General features: G+C 49.5%; 1 protein-coding gene across 4 annotated transcripts in view; it reads left to right on the top strand.

Annotated features, from left to right (window-relative positions):
* TUFT1 (tuftelin 1) overlaps positions 1 to 17984 on the top strand; it is a 41947-nt gene that overhangs the window by 12913 nt on the left and 11050 nt on the right. For 2 of the 4 annotated variants that reach the window (XM_070397532.1, XM_070397531.1), the window contains 10 exons: positions 1018 to 1104; positions 1868 to 1957; positions 3326 to 3391; positions 5665 to 5778; positions 8874 to 9002; positions 9459 to 9553; positions 11085 to 11190; positions 11914 to 11997; positions 12847 to 12947; positions 13540 to 15260. In XM_070397532.1, coding sequence (XP_070253633.1) covers positions 1018 to 1104; positions 1868 to 1957; positions 3326 to 3391; positions 5665 to 5778; positions 8874 to 9002; positions 9459 to 9553; positions 11085 to 11190; positions 11914 to 11997; positions 12847 to 12947; positions 13540 to 13603 — 936 coding nt within the window. In that variant the 3' untranslated portion in view covers positions 13604 to 15260. Of the gene's footprint in view, positions 1 to 1017; positions 1105 to 1867; positions 1958 to 3325; positions 3392 to 5664; positions 5779 to 8873; positions 9003 to 9458; positions 9554 to 11084; positions 11191 to 11913; positions 11998 to 12846; positions 12948 to 13539; positions 15261 to 17984 lie in introns of those variants that run through there. The other 2 variants (XR_011468751.1, XR_011468750.1) reach the window with 1 other exon arrangement.

The following is a 17984-nucleotide window of genomic DNA, read 5'->3' as shown; positions in this document are numbered from 1 at the left end:
ACAGGTGGCCTTAAAGTTTAGCCATGTTGTGACACATGTCAATATGTTAAAGTTATTGCATGGCCCTTAAAGAAAGTAAAACTACCTTATAATTCTATCAATGTAATCCTTGTTAACAAACACTTTATTGTATATCCTCCCAGACATTTTTATATACATATGTTGTTGTTGTTTTTTCAAAACATAGAATTGGCTCTAGCCAGTTTGGCTCATTGGATAGAGTGTCAGCCTGCTGACTGAAGGATCCCAGATTCGATTCTGGTCAAGGGCACATACCTCGGTTGCAGGCTCCTCCCCGGCCCCAGCCCTGGTCAGGGCGTATGCAGGAGGCAACCAATCGATATATTTCTCTCTGTCTTTCCCTCTCTCTTCCACCCTCTCTATAAAAGTCAATGGAAAAATATCCTTTGGTGAGGATTAAAACAACAACAAAACAGAATTGTATTATATACTTTATTTTACAATTTGCTTGCCCCCCCACCCCCGCCAATTTAATTGTAGTTTATACCATCTTCTTTGTCCATAAATGTAAATATCTGGTATTCTAATGTCTGCATAGTATTCTGTTAAGAAACCATAATTTAATTATCTAATTTCCCATTGTTAGACATTTGTTTGTTTATATTTTTGCAGCCATAGACAATATTTTGCCGAACATGTTATTAAATTGTGTGTCTTATATAACACAAGTAATAAAGAAACATTTTCTCAATTGTAAAATATTCAAGCATGTTATGTAGAGAAAAATATGTAAATTCCTTTTACATCCCTCTTTCCATGAATTTATATTTGAGTGTTTATGCCAGTTTAGGTAAATTTACTTCATTAGGCTACATTTCCAGAAGTAGATTTGATAGGCGGAAGAGTAAATATAGTTGTAAGTCTTCTGATCTGAATCACCAAATTGCCACCCAGCAAGGTGTAACAATTTACCCTCCCACCAGCAGTGCCTGAGGCTGCCTGTGGAACTGATGTAACAGGTTCCTTAACCAAGTAGTGTGGTTTTCTCCATTTCAGGTGTACTTGAAGGGGAGGTCTGGAGACAAGATGATCCATGAGAAGAATATTAACCAGCTGAAGAGTGAGGTCCAGTATATCCAGGAGGTGGGCACCCCTTCTCTCCGGGGAGATGACCGTGGTCATTTCTCTAAATCTCACACTTTTGGCCTCCTCTGTGGGTCCTGATTTTCTCCCTTCTGCTCTCTTCCTATCTCTATAAAGTGCCACGGCCTGGCTGGCGTGGCTCAGTGGTTGAGCATCGACCTATGAACCAGGAGGTCACAGTTCGATTCCCGGTCAAGGCACATGCCCAGGTGGTGGGCTTGATCCCCAATGTGGGGTGAGCAAGAGGCAGCCAATCAATGATTCTCTCTGATCATTGATGTTTATTTCTCCCCCTTCCTTTCTGAAATCAGTAAAAATATATTTTTTTTAAAAAGTGCCATGATGTCCAGTCATATGTTAAATATCACTTCTGACCCTTCTATTAATCAACAAATACTTAATGAATACCATGTGCCTTCCCCCCCCCCCTCCCTCCCCCCCCCCCCCCCCCCGCGCCCCGACATTCTACCTAAAATTGCCAGCTCTGCTTTCCCTAACCCTCACCCTGTCTCCATATCATGTGTTTGGCTTTTGTGTTGTGTGTCTCCCCAACCAGAATGTTAGCTCCCGGGCAGGGGGTTTGCTAATTTTGTTGTATGTGTAAGAGGCACTGGGCTGTAGCCCCACTTGACTAGACTCTCCTTCCCCCAGCCAGTGCTTAGCACAGGGCCTGACTCCTAGGGGTACAGATGGGGATGGGCGCAAAGCGGGGTGAGTTGGGTGCCCTCTTTCTCTAGCCCAAGGCCTTGTCCTCCCCTCCCAGGCCAGGAACTGTCTGCAGAAGCTCCGGGAGGATATAAGCAGCAAGCTCGACAGAGATCCAGGAGAGTCTCACCATCGACAGGAGATACAGGTAATAGGAAGTGGTCCATGGTTGGGTCCCCACCGAGGAGGCGGGGTTATGCCACATAGGCAGTCCCGTGGGTGCCGAGTCTAACGGCACTGCCAGGAAAGGCGGGAATGTAGGTGATGCTGGCTTCTCCGAGCACTCCCACCTTGTTAAGGCGCATCTCAGCCCATGTATCAGTGCCCCTGTTCCTAAGACACTGGCCAAAAATTGGATTGATATCAATATAGTTATTGTGAACTTGTTGGCAAAAGCTCTTACCTCTAAGGATTCTGTGATCCATCTTCTTGTAATACAGAGTCTGATAAAGCAGACAGTCACCTGTAAATCCAAACGGACAAGTTGCTCTTGCTCAATTCGGGTGACTCCTGTTGTGTAAACTGGAACTCTCGGTCCTTGTCTGTTACTCATCTGTGTATGTCGCTACCTCTGTCCTTGAGGGGAAGCCCCTCAAGGTTAGGGTTTACCTCTGTCTCACGCCCCACACCCGGCCCAGGGGCTGGGATGCAGAAGGTCATCAGTAAATGTTTGTTCAATTGAACTAATCGGAGAGGCCTTCCTGGGATAGATACTCCTGGGATCCTGCTTTTCAGCTTTTCTCAAATTGAGGGTAGAAATGTCCTCAGGAAGCAGACTTCACCCTCACCCCCCGTTAGATTCTGGGCTGTCTCTCCTTCACTTGCACTTGGTTTGGGCTGGGTTGGTCTTTCTTCGGCAGCCCCTGCCCTCATTCTCCTGAGGGGAATCGTGACCTAGAAGCTAGTGCCAGCTGAGTTCCCCTTTGGCCTGGGCGTGTCCTGGCCGTGTGGCCGATTCCTCCTAATGCGTTTTGTTTTGGCTGAAGGCAGGACTTTCTCTGCCTGAGCTCACATCTGTTTCTGGGAGGGCCTCCGTCAGGTGACTGAGGAACGTAAGTGCTCAGAGACTGGCCAGCAGTCCTGTGATGAAGGATCAGGTTTGGGGTTGGAAAGAATGGCAGCTAATGCTCCTTCCCCTTTTGATTTATGATTTGTCAAACCTTGTCAAGAGCCCTAAGGGGCAAGGGCAGTTGTTCGTGGCAGGCAGCTGCTTGTATTCCCTGGGCTGCCAGGCACGGACCTGCACATTTTCCAGTCTGTTGAGAGGTGTTAGCCTGAGGTTTCCTGCATCCTTCCTACAAGGCTAGAGTATTCCCTCCCAAGGTAGCATACCTTTCTCCACCTCTCCTTTCCATTTTCCCACCTAGCACTGGTCTCCCCTCCCTTCCCCTCCTCCTCAATCTCCTTAATCTATCTGTCTGTCTATCTAAGATTTGAGATCTTAGAAGAATAATGTTTTGAAGTTGTTGCTTGGGACTGTTTTAACTACCAGCTTTTTGTTTTTCCTTTTGAACAGGTGGTGCTAGAGAGGCCAAATGGTTTTAGTCAAAGTCCCACGACGCTGTATAGCAGCCCACCTGAGGTAGGTGACAAGGAAACAGTGGTAACTGCTGCTTAGCAGGAGGCAGGATATCCTCCTCCCTGGCCCCTTTAATTCTTGCTTCTCTCGCCCTCTGCACTATATATAAGAGTAGAACTAACTTGCTATAAAAATTCAAACATATAAAACAGAAATTCCCCTTCCCTAATCCCACTCCTTGGAAGTACCCACTGTTAACAGATTGAAATGGGTGGATCCTTCTAGAACAGTGCTTCTCGGCCTTTGCTGCCTGTTGGGAATACCGTGGGAGCTTCAAAGGACAGGTTGCCTGTATGCCATTCTTACAGATTGTAATTTAATTGGTCTGAGATGTGGCCTGGCCATCAGGACTTTTAAAAGTTCTTCAGGTTATTGTAATGTTTAGCCAAAGGTGAGTACCTGTGTTCTAGAGTGTTTACTAGTAAAAATTATAGGCAACCATATTTAAATATCCTGTGTATCTATGCATGTGTATATATTGTTATATACTCATGTAATGAATATACATGTATAAATGTATGTATATAACATACATATTCTTTTTAAAAATACAGGGTTGTGGTAAATGATTATTCCTTATTTGCTTTTTAATTCTTTTTTAAACTAAAGAGTACATATAATATAGCCCTCTTTTTATGACAGTACATGTAGATCTACCTTATGCTTTTGAATAACAGCGTAGTATTTCCTTCTGTGGCTGTACTCACTCTAATATATTCCAACGTGATTTAAATATGCCTAGTAAATGTGTTTTCGATTTTTATAATGGACTTGAGCTTTATTTCTGTGTTTTCCTTTGTATCCAACACCATGTGTTTAGATCTATCTACGTTGCTTAGTTAAAAGAGTCTTCTGAGAACACCATTTGTTTATTTTTTTAATCCTCTCCTGAGGATATTTTTTCCATTGATTTTTTTCTATTTTTTAGAGAGTGGAGAGGAGAGAGGAGGAGGGGAGAGAGAGAGAGAGAGAGAGAGAACATCAACATGAGACACATTCATTGGTTGCCTCACACACACGCCCCAACCAAGTATGTGCCCTGGACTGGGAATCGAACCTGTGACCCTTTGGTCCGATGCTGTAACACTGAGCCAAAACCTCCAGGGCCTGAGGATGCCATTTGAACTAAACTCATAATAATTCGGCTCCAGGAGCCATTTAAATGGTTCTCACCTGCCCAGCAGCGTCGGTCCAGATATGGGGAACCGACCGGGTAACTTACTGAGGCTTGATTGGGATTGTTGATTCCAGCACTCACCTCAGAGGTGCAGCTCGGATTTCTCTCTCCCCCTGAATCACCATAGTTAGTAAATATGCTATTGGCAACAAGTTATAATGACACATGACACTATCTGTTCAGCCTCTTTCTTCTCATGAGCTCCAAGCCCTACCAGATATTATCTTGTTTTGAGGCAGCCTGTAAGGCAGGGCGTGGTAAGGAGTCTTCTGGCTGATTCACAGATAGAGAAATGAAGGCCCACAGGACTAAGTAGTAATGCAGTGACCAGGACCCTGCCACCCTCCTCCCAGCTGTGCTTTGGTTTGAAGGTGTTGCTGCTCCGCACTGTGCAAGACAGGGAGGGGTTTGTCTGTCAGACTCCCGGGGAGCTGGCCACTGGGGTGTCTGCTACTTGTGCTGCAGAGGTGGGGGCGAGACCCTACATGCCAGCTCAGCCCGAACACCAACGCGTGATTGGGTGTGCCTGCAGGAGACTCAGTAAAATCAGTGAGACACCTTTTCCTATTGGATTCAGGTCCCTGGGCTTATTGGGTGCTTTTGCTCTAAACCTGCCCATCCATCAGTAACCCTTTATATACTGGTCTCTGTGCTAGGTGCAGAGGACAGTGAACGATGAGCCTTGGGCCTCTCCCCTGTGATGGGTGTGGCCCAGTCCCTGCCCTAGGGGAACTGTTGCCCTAAGGGAAACAACATCCCTGCTCTCAGAGAGCTTGTCTGATGGAAGCAGGACACACACATGAGGACCACATAGACATACCTGTCAGTCAGTTGGTACATGTATGTATGAAAATGACTCTGTCCTAAAATAATCGGATGATAGGAGGCTAGTTGAGTTCGTTAGGGTATGAAGAGAGTGTTTTCATTTGCATGACTCAGAACTCCTGGCTGCCTGAGACTAACTCACCCCTGTGCGATGAGGATCCCTTTGTGAAGGTGGTCTGGACAAGATGGTCCAAACAAGCGTGTTGGGGGGAACTTCCTCTTACCAAGTCACAAGCATCGTGGCTTCACCGTCCCTGCCCTGCTCTGGCTATAGGTGGACACCTATATGAATGAAGATGTCGAGAGCTTGAGGAAGACCGTGCGGGACTTGCTGGCCAAGCTGCAGGAGGCTGAGCAGCAGCACCAGGCAGACCGTGTGGCTTTTGAGGTGAGATTTGGGCTTTGGGGAGAAGGTGCCCCAAGGGTTGGGCTGCCGGGTGCAGGTACCAGCGACTTTCTCCATGTGGACTTCATGTCTTTCTGGCTGGTGCCATCACCTGGAAAGGCTGGGCCTTGAGGCTGGGGCACTTCCGCCTGCTTTTCCCTCTCCTGAATGCTTATAGCTTTTGCTGTCCAAGACTAGCCCATAGTTCAAAGGTCAGCTCTTGATTCTCTGCTCTCCTGAAGTTGAGCGGTGGTGCTGGTCTGGGATAGCAGGGAATTCAGACATTGTTTCACCAAGTAGCATAAGAGTTACTGGGTCCCGGCACCACGTAGGCAAGGACAGTTGCTGTCAAGTTCACCACTGCATCCCCAGCACCTGGCACAATACCCGGCGTATGGTGGGTGCCTCGTGTGGACTAGATGAGTGGATAAACCTTCGTGGGCATAGAAAGAACTGTGCTCATGGAGTCGGGGACTTTTGGCTGTACTATGGAGCTTTGTCATCTTGAACGAATATCTCAATTATTGTTATAAAAATTATACTAGGTTATTATAGGAGATTTTAAAAATGCAAGTCTATAAATAGAAGTGAAAGCCCCCCACTATTAAAAGTGTGTGAGGTCTTCCATACCTTCCAGAAAGTTCTTTGAGTATCACCTCAGGAACATTGGGCAAATGCTGGACAGTTTTTCTAACTCCTCTGTGTGAGATTAGCCATCTGTTACCTGCTGTTGTTCATCCACATGGGAGGTATTTGTCATAAATATGTAATGACAGAATTACGCCCAGCCCAGACGTGCAGAGAGCTGGTGGAAAGGGGAAGGCCACCCAACTGTTCTCTTTCATGAGCCTGAGGGTTTGGGGAGGCGGGGGGATTGGGATGAGGAAGACGGGCACTGAGAATGACTGGCTGCCTCCACAGTAGCTGACGTGTTACTGGAGCAAGGAATTGACCTCCCTAAGCATCAGTTTCAACTTCTGTAAAAAAGTGGTCGTGAAATACGTTTGACGTGTGGCTTGCGTCTGATCATATATGTAAATATATTGATTACTCTCAAGGGCTTCGAAATGTAAGATACCCCGTATTTTTCTTAGTGATCTGTTCAACAAGCAGGCTCTCCTCTCTTAAATAGTTTGGACTTGGGGCAGCGCCGAGATTCCTTGGTCTCAGAACAGAGTAGCTGTGCAGTAAAGCAGTTTGCCACGTGCATTCAGACTCCACAGTTTGGATGATGTGGCTGGTGATGTATCAGTTTGGTTCCCTACTTCCTTAGAGAACAGGAGGAAGGGGAGGTTGAGGCTGCAGTACTGACCAGGCTGTGCATTTTGGAGAGGAACTTCTGTGTTGAGAGGCTTTGTGAAGTGCTTGTCGGTGTGGGCCACACACAGAGGGCTCTGTTAGCCCTGGGTTTCAAAGCTTGAGCAATGCCCTGAGTAAAAGCCCGAGGCTAGAAGGCCCCTGGCAGCTATAGCGCATGTCCATGGTTTCTTAGGAGGAGCTGCCCTTTAACCCCATGGTACATAGCACCCATCTGCACACAGCAGGTACTCCTTGCGTTGGTCCTCCCCCTGGGGTAGGTTGGCACTCTTATGATGAAGAGGTTCCTGTAGGGCAGGGCTGGTTGGAGTTACAGGGGCAGATGTAGCAGGGGAGTGTGGTTCTCCTTTGTGATCCTACAGTGGGTGGGAGGGCCAGTCCCGGGCCTATTAATGCCGTGCTTGGAGCACACACCAACCTGGTCCAGTGTTTATGTATAGAAATGAGAGGCCTTGTTTTACATTCCTGCCCATGGGGCTGGCCTGCTCCCAGCTAACGTCGGATATTCTCAGTCTCTACTAATGAACTGGACTCTGTGGTCTACTTTTCTGAACCTGGGGGTAGGAAGGGCACGGTTGCCAATCACCATGAAAACAACCTGCCATTAAGCCTGGTTTCTCGTTCTACTGGCTGCTCACTGTCAGGAGGGATTTGCAGTGAGTCTGCTCTGGACGGGGCTGGTGTGCAGCATGGACACGTCCTATCGCCCATCATCCTGGGCTCTGCTTTCTCCTCCCTGACTTTGGGAGGAGCTGGACAAACTGGCTTCTGGTGTTCTATTTCCCTAGGGCCGGTTAGGCTTTCCCGAGATTACCGAGGTTCTCTTAGTAACTGACTGGGGGGTCAGCGGGGGGTAACTGGGAAGCAGTGAAATGGATGATGAAGTAACAGGATTCTAGCTGTGTGACCTCGAACCAGTCCTTTGACCTTTAGTTGGGAAAGGAGAGGGTTGGGCTAGATGAACATCAATTCCATTGGAGATTTGATCGAGCGGTGACTGTGTGGTGGATACCGTGCTGAGCTCTGGGAATGTAATGGTCTCCGTCTCTGCCATCATAAAGCTGATGGCCTCCTGGGGACACACACAAGTGACTGGCAAAGTCTGCTCAGCGCTCTAAGCGGGAAGGGCCGTGTGTCCTCTGTGGCGGCTCATCCAGGCTCGGAGGCTCCCTAGAAGCAGGGGGGTGTAAGCTGAGACTGGAGGGATAACTAGGACTTGGCAAAATGCATGTGGGAGGACAGGAAGCAAGTTCCTACTTTACTTTTCACTCTAAAACTGTGCTTGTGTTCGTTCCAAATTACTTTATCATCTTAGATAAAAAACCAAATTCTTCCTGGTGCTTAGTAGCCGTTGGTCTTCGTATGTAGACTGCAGCGTGGCTTGAAGCGAGGGTGAGGAAGAGCTGGGGAACAGGAGGGCGCACGTGGAGATATGCTCCCCTGGGTTCTCCGTGCTTGCGTTAGTGGGAAAGTCAGTGTTGGGTGACTTTGGGTGGCAGTGGAGGGCGTGTGGGGATGCTGAAGAAGTTATCCTTTGAAAGTGGTGCTTACCGCCATGTGTTACTCTAAAGACCTTGGCCAATGACGTGCCAATGAACCCCGGAATTAATCTGCTAGTCTCCCAAGTGGTCCTAGAACAGGGACCATGTGCTCATCAGAGTTGCCCCCCTTCTCCTGTCACCGCACCCCAGTTCCTAGGTTCTTTTTTAAGGCTTTTATCCATGTTTGGTCTCTCTCCGTCCTGTCCCCCCCACTTTATACATCCCCATCCTGTGTCTTAGGTCACACTCAGCCGATACCAGAGAGAAGCCGAGCAGAGTCACGTGGCCCTTCAGAGAGCAGAGGACAGAACAGAGCAGAAAGAGGTGGAAATCAGAGAGCTGCAGAGGCGCTTGCTCGGGATGGAGACGGTAACTGTGGGAGCCTGCGGAGTATCCTTTAGCGTTGAAGGAGGAAAGGCCTTTCTCTCATCTGACCTCAGCCCTTGCTAGCTGGAGTTGAGCCCATTCCATGTAGCTGGGTTCTTGGACAGCTGCCCTTATGGGCTTTTGAAGCCCGTTCTTAAGGAGCCACGTGGCCTGGTTTCTGAGGGATTGGCAGCCACAGCTGGCAGGTGGGCCTGGAGGGTGAGGGCCAGGCTCCCTCCGGGCAGCTGGGCGAGGCTGGGAAGCTTCTGTGTGCTGAGGGCGGGAAGGCTTCTCCCTGGCAGTGGAGGGCACCCCATCAAACCAGCTTGACCTGCTGCTTTTTGGCACTGTCCCAGCTGCAGTAGGGGCTGAGCCCCAGCCCTAGTGGTCATCTCACCCCAAATTCGGAATCTGTTGCCATCTCCTCATCCTAGACTTTCTTCCCTTTGGCCCCTCCAGGAGCACCAGGCCTTACTGGAGAAGGCCAGGGAAGGGGAGGCAGCCCTGGAGGAACTTCGGAGCAAGAATGCTGACTGCCGAGCAGAACAGGAAAAGTAAGGGCCCTGATCACCGTAAGCTGGGGTGCGGGGAGGGGAGGGGAGGGCGGGCCGTGCAGCCTGGAGCTCCCAGGGTGGCCAGACCTGGGGAAGAGGCTGGTACTGACGTCAGATCTTCCAGCTCTGACTCACCGTGTGCCAGCTCAGGTGGGCCCCGCCCAGGGAGAGACTGTGTGGGAAGCTGCCATCTCTTGGAGTTCATTTTCCATGGAATAACCACCTCAAGATAAGGGTTTTGTTTTGAGAGCCAAGGTCAAGAGCTGGAAAAGCACCTGCCGTTGCAGCACATGCTCCCACAGGCTGTTTTCCTGGATGTGGATGGGGGGTTGTTACACCACAGTGTCCTCCCCCAAGAACAACAACTGACTAAACTATTTGAGGGTAAAATCGAGTAACTTCCTCACAAGCTGTGCTGACGAAAAATACAACAGAGGGGATTTCTGAGACCCTTTCCACCGCGAAGTTAGAGGAGTTTGCGCATTCCCTCTGATCGGAGGGGATCGGAGGTCTCAGACCAGGGGAACCTACAGAGCAAATATTGGGCCATTCTGGACTTTCAAGAATTGATGAATAAGATCTCCAATAGTAAATCAAATTCAGCATCAGCATATTGGGTCTGATCTTCATTGTATGAGTTGGACCTTTTTAAGTTCAACAGACATGACCTGAAGGGCCTTCTAAGGAATTCCAGGATTAGGAGACACGATCCTGCCTTCTTGGACACCTCAGTCTGCTGTGGCATTTCCTCTCATTGGGATAACCACGAAAGGCTACTGAGAGGGTGGAAATGGAGAGCTGAGGAGGGATGTTGGGGGGACTCCGATTGCATTGTACTCCACCCCCGTAACTGCTGTCCTTCTAACAGCAGGCACTTGTCTGCTTCCTCCGGCAAAACCGGAGAGAATGGGCACCAGAATGCTTTCGAGACTAAGCTCTGAGATGCTCTCCCAGCCGCCTGACCGTGGGGGATCTTGGCCCAGTTTGCTCAGCAGGTGCAAAGGAAACAGCAGTATCTAGGAATCGGGAGACTTAGAAACAGACTTGTATGAAAAGGCTTTAAGGATCCTCCAATCTGTTCTCCCTCTGGATACAGAATGCCTGCCACCAGCTTGATGGTGTTAGGTGCCATAATCCCAGCTCCTGCTTGATTCCTTCCAGGAATGAGGCCCTCACTTCACACACGGCTGTCCACTTATGGCAGCTTTAATGCTGAGAACGTCTTCCTGCGTTTATACAAGAACGGCTTCCTTGGAACACCTATCCACTGGTTCTGGTTTTGCCCTCTAGAACTCTCCAGAATGACTTACCACTTCTCACCTCTCTGCGCCTCAGTTTCCTCATTTGGGCTACAGGATCTCTAGTGATGCTGCCAATGCGATGTTCCCCCACCCACTCCTAGGGCAGACCACTGCGGAGTCGGGCAGAGGGAATCGCACCAGATGGGAACCCTGAGCCCAAGGCTCTTCCTGGCACTGGGTGGACAAAAGATCTTTCCGCCTTGCCTCAGCCTCCTGCTCTCTATCCCCAGGACCACTAACCTGGAGAAGGAAGTGGCTGGGTTGCGGGAGAAGATCCACCACTTGGATGACATGCTGAAGAGCCAGCAGCGAAAGGTCCGGCAAATGATAGAGCAGGTAAGCAGGGCCGGCCCTCCCTGCCGTGGGTTGCCCCCTCTGGAAGTCACTGTGTTGAGTCTAGCCCCACTTGCCTGCCAAGTCTACGCTTTTATTTATTTATTCTCCTGGGGAGCTTGGCTTAGATTCGTAAGTAATCCATTAAACACGTTTCTGCTCCCAAGTCACAATAAACTCGCTTATTTGCGTGCAGAGTATCCAGCCTGCACCTCATGGCGGCCTTTCTGCTTCCCCCGGCTGAGCGGGAGGGCGGCATACCAGGATATGCCGATTTGCAGAATTGTTTTGCGAACTTAAGAGCCCTGCGTGCCTGGGCATGTCTGCTGCACGTCAGCTCCATGAGGGCCAGGCCTTCTCTGCTTTGTTCCCTGCTGTTTCCCGTTGTCTGCAGTGGGGCCTGCCATATAGTGAGCACTCAGTACATATTTCTTACATGAGTAAAGAAATTGTATTTCCCAAAGGCAAATGGAATGGTTTTGGAATCATCCATTATTTGGGGATGTCAGGATGGTGTTCCCCTCACCCCCCTACCCTACACTTGGGATAATCCAGAGTTTAATATTGACTGAAACGAGGCTTTTATAGAAAAACCAAGTAAGTCACCTGAAGGCCCTCAGACTCTGCCTTGGGTCTCTGCTGGCTGCCCTGGCGGCGGGGTGAAGTTCGGGGAGTGTGTCATGAGTCGTTTTGAAATGAGCTCCAGTGTCTCCCACATCGTTGCAGCTCCAGAATTCCAAAGCTGTGATCCAGTCAAAGGACACAAGCATCCAGGAGCTCAAGGAGAAGATGGCCTACCTGGAAGCGGAGGTGCGTGTGCTGGGCAGCCCCAGGGAGGGAGAGGGGCTGGGGGGCAGGGGTCTTGTCTAGCAGCTGCTCGGAGGTGAGTATCTGGAATGGCAGGTTCAGCTGAGTAAGCAATTTCTGAGAACCTTCAGGGAATCAGTGGTAAGACCTGTCCCCACTCTGAAGAGCTCTGTCATCATGGTACAAGCCCCGCATCCTGGCAGCATGGAGGCAAGCCCTTCATTCTGCCCGTGGGCTTAGCAGCAGAGCTGACAACAGAGCGGGGCTTTGAAGGAGGAGGCATTCTCTGGGGGAGTCTCCATGGCCACGGTGATGGGCTCGAGTAGCTAATGAGTGCTCCCTAGTCTGACTTCCGCCTTACCCAGAGCCTCCCCTGTCCATCCACTACCTGAAGGTTGCTTTGCAGCCACCGGGTGAAATTCTCTGTGGAGGGAGAGATAAAAAGACATGGGAGAGACAGGGTTGTTGATCTTCAGAGAGTTTGCAGTCTAGAGTTCTATAATACATTTTTTAAAAGACCTAAGAATACTTTATGGATTAACATATCAACAGGGCAAGTAGAGATCTCAACTGACTCCAGGAAATTATATACAGGAAATGTACAGGGAGGAGATACAGGAAACGGTCAGTGTGGCACAGAGCTGTTGAGAGAACACTCCTCAGGGAAGGGGGCTGGAGTGATTACTGGAGGACGAGAGGGATCCGGATTGGGTCACCCTGGGGGTGGCTCCATGGCAGGGGCGGGGGCGACAGCAGCACCAACACAGAGGTGGAGGGACCGGAACGAGCTGGTTAAGTGATGAGTGGCAAGCCAGAAGCAGGCGAATTCTAACCGCACAACTTGTGGCACAGAATTTAGAGATGCACGACCGGATGGAACACCTGATAGAGAAGCAGGTCAGTCACGCCAACTTCAGCACCCAGACCTGGGCCAAGACCGAGAATCTGGGCAGGTGAGTGGGCGTCGTGGAGTGGGGCCCGGGGAGGAAGTGAAGGGAAGGGGGACAGAGCTGTGACAAGCCTGTGGTGCTAAGGCAAGGACAAGGCTCTCTCAAATCCCAGTGTGTTCTCTCAGTCTCTAATCAGACCCATTCTCCACCAGAACCATTTTCTGACCAAGTTAGAATAGAGCTACTAAGACCCCCCAGGAGGCCAGCGGACAGCTAATGGAGATGTCTGAACCCTCTGAAATTGTATGCAAAAATGCGGATGTGTAATATGTGCATATTTCTAGGGAAAGGGCCTTTTTCCCCTTCAAAGGATGCGCAAAAAAGCCCGAGACTTTGAAAAAAAATCAAGAATCACAGCTATACCCACTTCTCAGTTGTTTAGCGGCCCCCTCTCTTCATCACCCCTGCCCCCAGACCACAGTCCCCCCCAGTCTCCCCTTAGTTGTCACTGACAGTGACTGTTCCAAAGCATTTGGAACCCAGAAGCTCAGCCGGCGCTGAGGTGTAGGATTCCAGAGACGAATGTATGTGGAAGGGCAGCTCTGTGCGGGGTGGGCAGCAACACTGGACTCAGTGTCTCCCATTTTCTTTTCAGCGTTAGGATAGCCAAGCCCCCCAGCCCTAAGCCCATGCCTCTCATCCGAGTGGTGGAAACATGAGCTGAGGAGGAGGAGGATGCTGTTGCTGCTGCCTCTCGCCTGTGGAGAAACTCTGGCGCCACCCCTGTTGGCCGTTAGCACTGACTTTGACTTCCTGACCGTTCCCTGGCTGCCCTCAGGGCTTGGGGCTGTGGCCCACGCCTGAGCTCCTGTCCTCGGTTTGCTGGGTGGATAGAGGATGAGCGCCTCCTCTGGACACTGCAGCCCTTGGCGGACAGGATCCTGCTGGCAGGAGCCAGGGTGGCACCCTTATCCCTGTAGTTACTGCTTTTCTCTTAGCAGAGCCTCCCTTCTGTTGTAGACTGGGGTTCAGCTGCCCCGGGCCCTCAGCCAGTCGGGAGAAGTGAAGAGATGACAAGATTTGCCTCAGCTCTGGAAGATGGAGACACAGATGTTGGACAGTGTCCCGGGGGGACCAGTTCCTCACAAAACACAGCGCAGTTCTTAGCAACAAACTGTTTTTCTACGAATTCCACCCTCAGCTCATGCTGACCCGGGTCTCCTTCAGCTTCGACTGGCCAGCCTGTCTTTCTGGGGAGAAGGGGATGTACACTCAGGGTGTAGCTTTGAGCAGAAGGATTGTGTAGGGCCACAGACAGTTACGTGTGACTTCTCTGCTTCGAAGACTCCCAAAATCTCTTAGGGATTCCCCTAAGATGTGGTACAAGGTACATCTCAGTCATCTTGACTGACTTGGAGCTTAAAATCTATTTTCACTGGGTTATTATCAATCTCAACGAGACTTTCATTGTATTTATTTTGCTAAGTTATTGGTGTTTTTGCTTATATCTCACAACTGATTCAGTAACTGAGTTCTACAGCCTTCTCTTTCGATGTTTGGATTGGCTCGACGCTGGGAAAAGTGTTCCCACTGGACTTCATCTCAGAACGACATTGTTATAAATCTTTCTCTTTCCTCTACCGGCTTCTTACCCCTTCCTCCCCAACACCTGATCTCTGCCTCAGGAAGGCAAGTATATTCGCCCTGAGACATCAGGACTGGATGTCTATTTGAGGGAAGAGGGTGATCAGGACTCTTGGGGAGGAATTGAATTCTTCCCCGAACCCCTCTACACCCCTCTGCTTCATGTGGGTCTGTTGTCCTCCTGGCTCTGAACGACTCTGCCACTGTAGTGTTTTGTTTAGGGCTCCTCCTGTAGCATCAAGAGGGAGAAAAGCATCAGTGGCACTATAGGGCACAGAAAAATAAAACACAAACGTAGATGAAGTCTTTAGGTTCTATTTGGTTCAAGACCAGAAGCCTAAGCCTGGGTGTTTCTGTGTGTCGTTCTGGCTTTGTCTTTATTGGTGTTCTGGTTTCTTCGTGCAGTTTCTTCATTGGTAAAACCAAGGGTGTAGCCCTGGTTCAGTGGATTGAGTGTCATCCCATGCACCAAGAGGTTGCTGGTTTGATTCCCGGTCAGGGCATATGCCCGAGTGGTGGGCTCGATCCCCAGTGCTTCTGTAGCATCAATATTTCTATCATCTCTCCCTCTCCCTTCCTCTTTCTCTAAAACAATCAATAAAAACATTTTAAAATAAATAAATAAAACCAGGGGTTCAGACTGGTTGGTTTCCATGGGCCTTTCCGGTTCTTATCTTTTTTCCTGTGCTATCTTCTTTGTATGGTGAGTTTAATAAATTATGTTCATGTGTCTCTCTGAGCTCCTGGCCTGATTTCTTTTCACTTTCAAGAAGGATGAGGCACTCTCAGTGCCTCTTGAAGACGGGCGCCTCGTTGACCACTTCTGGGAGGTGTGGTCCAGACATCCAGACCCTGTGGTGTGAGGACTTGGTGGCATTCAGAGGAGTTAAAATGTCCCTGAGAAGCAGCTCCACGTCGTGGCCTGAGTCCTCGTTATAAGGTCAACTTTACCTTTGACCCTGCCTGGGGCGGTGGCCTTGTGGGATGCTAGGCCAGTGTGCCTTTAATTGGAAAAGAACTGGTCAGAGGCGGAGATCCTGTGATAGGGACTTACCAATCAGCACTGGAGGTAGCTGAGTAACCACGTCTTCTGCGAAATGAAAAGCAGTCTGGCTACTGCTATTTAAGGGTTTATTTTTTGGCCATCTCTGAGCATCATTCATTTAGTCCAGTGATGGCGAACCTCTGACACGTGAACTCATTTTTTTGGTTAATTTTTCTTTGTTAAATGGCATTTAAACATATAAAATAAATATCAAAAATATAAGTCTTTGTTTTACTATGGTTGCAAAGATCATAAAATTTCTGTATGTGACACGGCACCAGCGTTAAGTTAGGGTTTTTCAAAATGCTGACACGCCGAGCTCAAAAGGTTCGCCATCACTGATTAGTCCAATGATCTTTCTCTTTCTGCCAAGAAAGTAGTTGACTGCAGGGCCCAGTGGGGACATAGCTGAATTTACATGAGTCTCTGGACCAAAGAAACTAGAAATGCAACCCTCTTCATCCCTGGCCATTTCCTTTCTCGCCCCCTTTCTCCTTCAATTGAAAGAATGTGAATTTTTCTTGGAGCCTTTTTTCGTCTTTCTACTTCCCAAGTAATTCATACCCCAGGTTTCAGAAAGGACTAGAAACCTGATCCAGACCTGGGTTTGTCTCTGACAGGCCCGGTTCACTTTCTCTGGTAGCAGGCTTGGCGTGGGCATATCTATCTAGGCTGTGCTTGTTTTCAGACTATGAAGAGGGTGGAAGCAGGGTGGGGTGGCCTAAGGTGCCAAGAAGACTTGTCAGGCTGGAGGGGGACGGGAGGGAGTGACTGTCATACAGGAAGGGGCGGCTCTCGACCTGGGCCTCAGGGCTTGGTGGGATAAGCAGAGATCCCAGTTGGAGATAGTTAAGTTCTGGAGACACTCGGAGACTAGAATCCACACTGAGAGCTTCCTTGGACTTAAAAAAAAAAAAAGTGCCTCTGGTGTGTATTTCCTAGAGTTTAGATCAGTGGTTCTCAACCTTCCTAATGCCTCCCTTTAATACAGTTCCTCTTGTTGTGGTGACCCCCAATTTCATTGTTACAAATTGAACATAATTGAAGCATAGTGATTAATTACAAAAACAATATGTAATTATATATGTGTTTTCCGATGGTCTTAGGCGATCCCTGTGAAAGGGTCATTCGACCCCCAAAGGGGTCACGACCCACAGGTTGAGAACCGCTGGTTTAGATGTATCACCACCAAAAGGAGCATGGGCTTGCCACAGAGGCTAAGGAGGGCCTCTGGGAGGAGTGAGTAGTCGAGGGAAAGGTAGTTTACATCTTGCAACCTTTCCAATTGGAGAGGGAGGAAGGATGGGGACCAGAGGAGAATGAGATCAGACACAGGGCCCAGGCAGTGTAGTGAGGAAGCAGCTCCTGATTTCAGTGGCCCCCCTATGGGCCTGTTATGCCATTTGTAAACCAACTCTTCTGTGCCTCTTGGATATTCCGTAGAGGGAGATTGAGCCTGGCTCCCTGGGACCTTTGCCATGAAGGCCAGGCTCTCCAAGCTGGGTGCTGAGAGCTGCCCAGACACGCAGCCATCCGCAGCCTCCCATAAACCTAAACCGGGAGCATCAGCTCCGTCTCCGGCTCCCGTGGGAAAAGCAGCTCGCCTCCGGAGCTACTGCTCCTGTCCTCCCACCTCTCCTTTGCTCCCCTCCCCCGAACAGAGGGATCCCGACAGGGACATGGTACATCAACCAAAGGGGGCATCGGGACATTTTAGAAACGAACTTTCTAAAGCCAGAGAGCAAATCTAGTACTAGGACTAGACTCACTGGAGGGCCACAACCCTGTTCTCAGCCCTGTGGCTTAGAATGTGTGGGGGACAGTGAGTCCTGCAGCTTATAGCTGAGTGGATTTGCTCTCTTTGATCTCTATTTAGAAAACCTTTCACTATGAAATGTTCCAAGATTTACTCTGGAAAGATGCTCTGACATGATCATTTGACCGGGGAGGGTAATGCCCCCTGGGGAAGAAAAGGCTGCCTTCCCTCCTTAGTCAGCTCTTCAAATTGTGTTGCTATTTGTGGGTCCTCTAACAATCCCTGGGTTCCCCCCACCGCCTTTCCCCTCCACTCCTCAGGGCCAAGCGTTGTGATCTTGGGCCTGAGCTCCTTCAGGCTCTGACCCAACAGCAGATGCTAGCCTAGGGCCGCTGGCCTCTTCCACGCTTCAATTTAGGACTGGAGCTTTGCAAGGAGAAATTGTTTCCTGTCGTCCCTGTCCCAATTCTAAGCACCATGGCCTTGAAACTCAAAGTTGGAGACCTAAACATCCTGTAGCCCCCTCCTTTCTCCAAGGAAAATCCTCATCAAGGCTGAGGCTAAAGGAGATGCTTTTGAAAGGTGAGCCATTTCAGCTCCGTGTGCTCTGTGGGTTGGCAGGGAGACCGGCTTTGAACTCTAAAAAGTGTGTGGC

This window comes from Myotis yumanensis, unplaced genomic scaffold (assembly GCF_028538775.1).
Source record: "Myotis yumanensis isolate MYYU_CA2020_CCGP unplaced genomic scaffold, mMyoYum1.0.hap1 SCAF_17, whole genome shotgun sequence".
NCBI classification, from domain to species: domain Eukaryota; kingdom Metazoa; phylum Chordata; class Mammalia; order Chiroptera; family Vespertilionidae; genus Myotis; species Myotis yumanensis.
The sequence above is the reverse complement of the archived record's forward strand: the minus strand, read 5'-3'. Positions and strand labels throughout refer to the sequence as shown.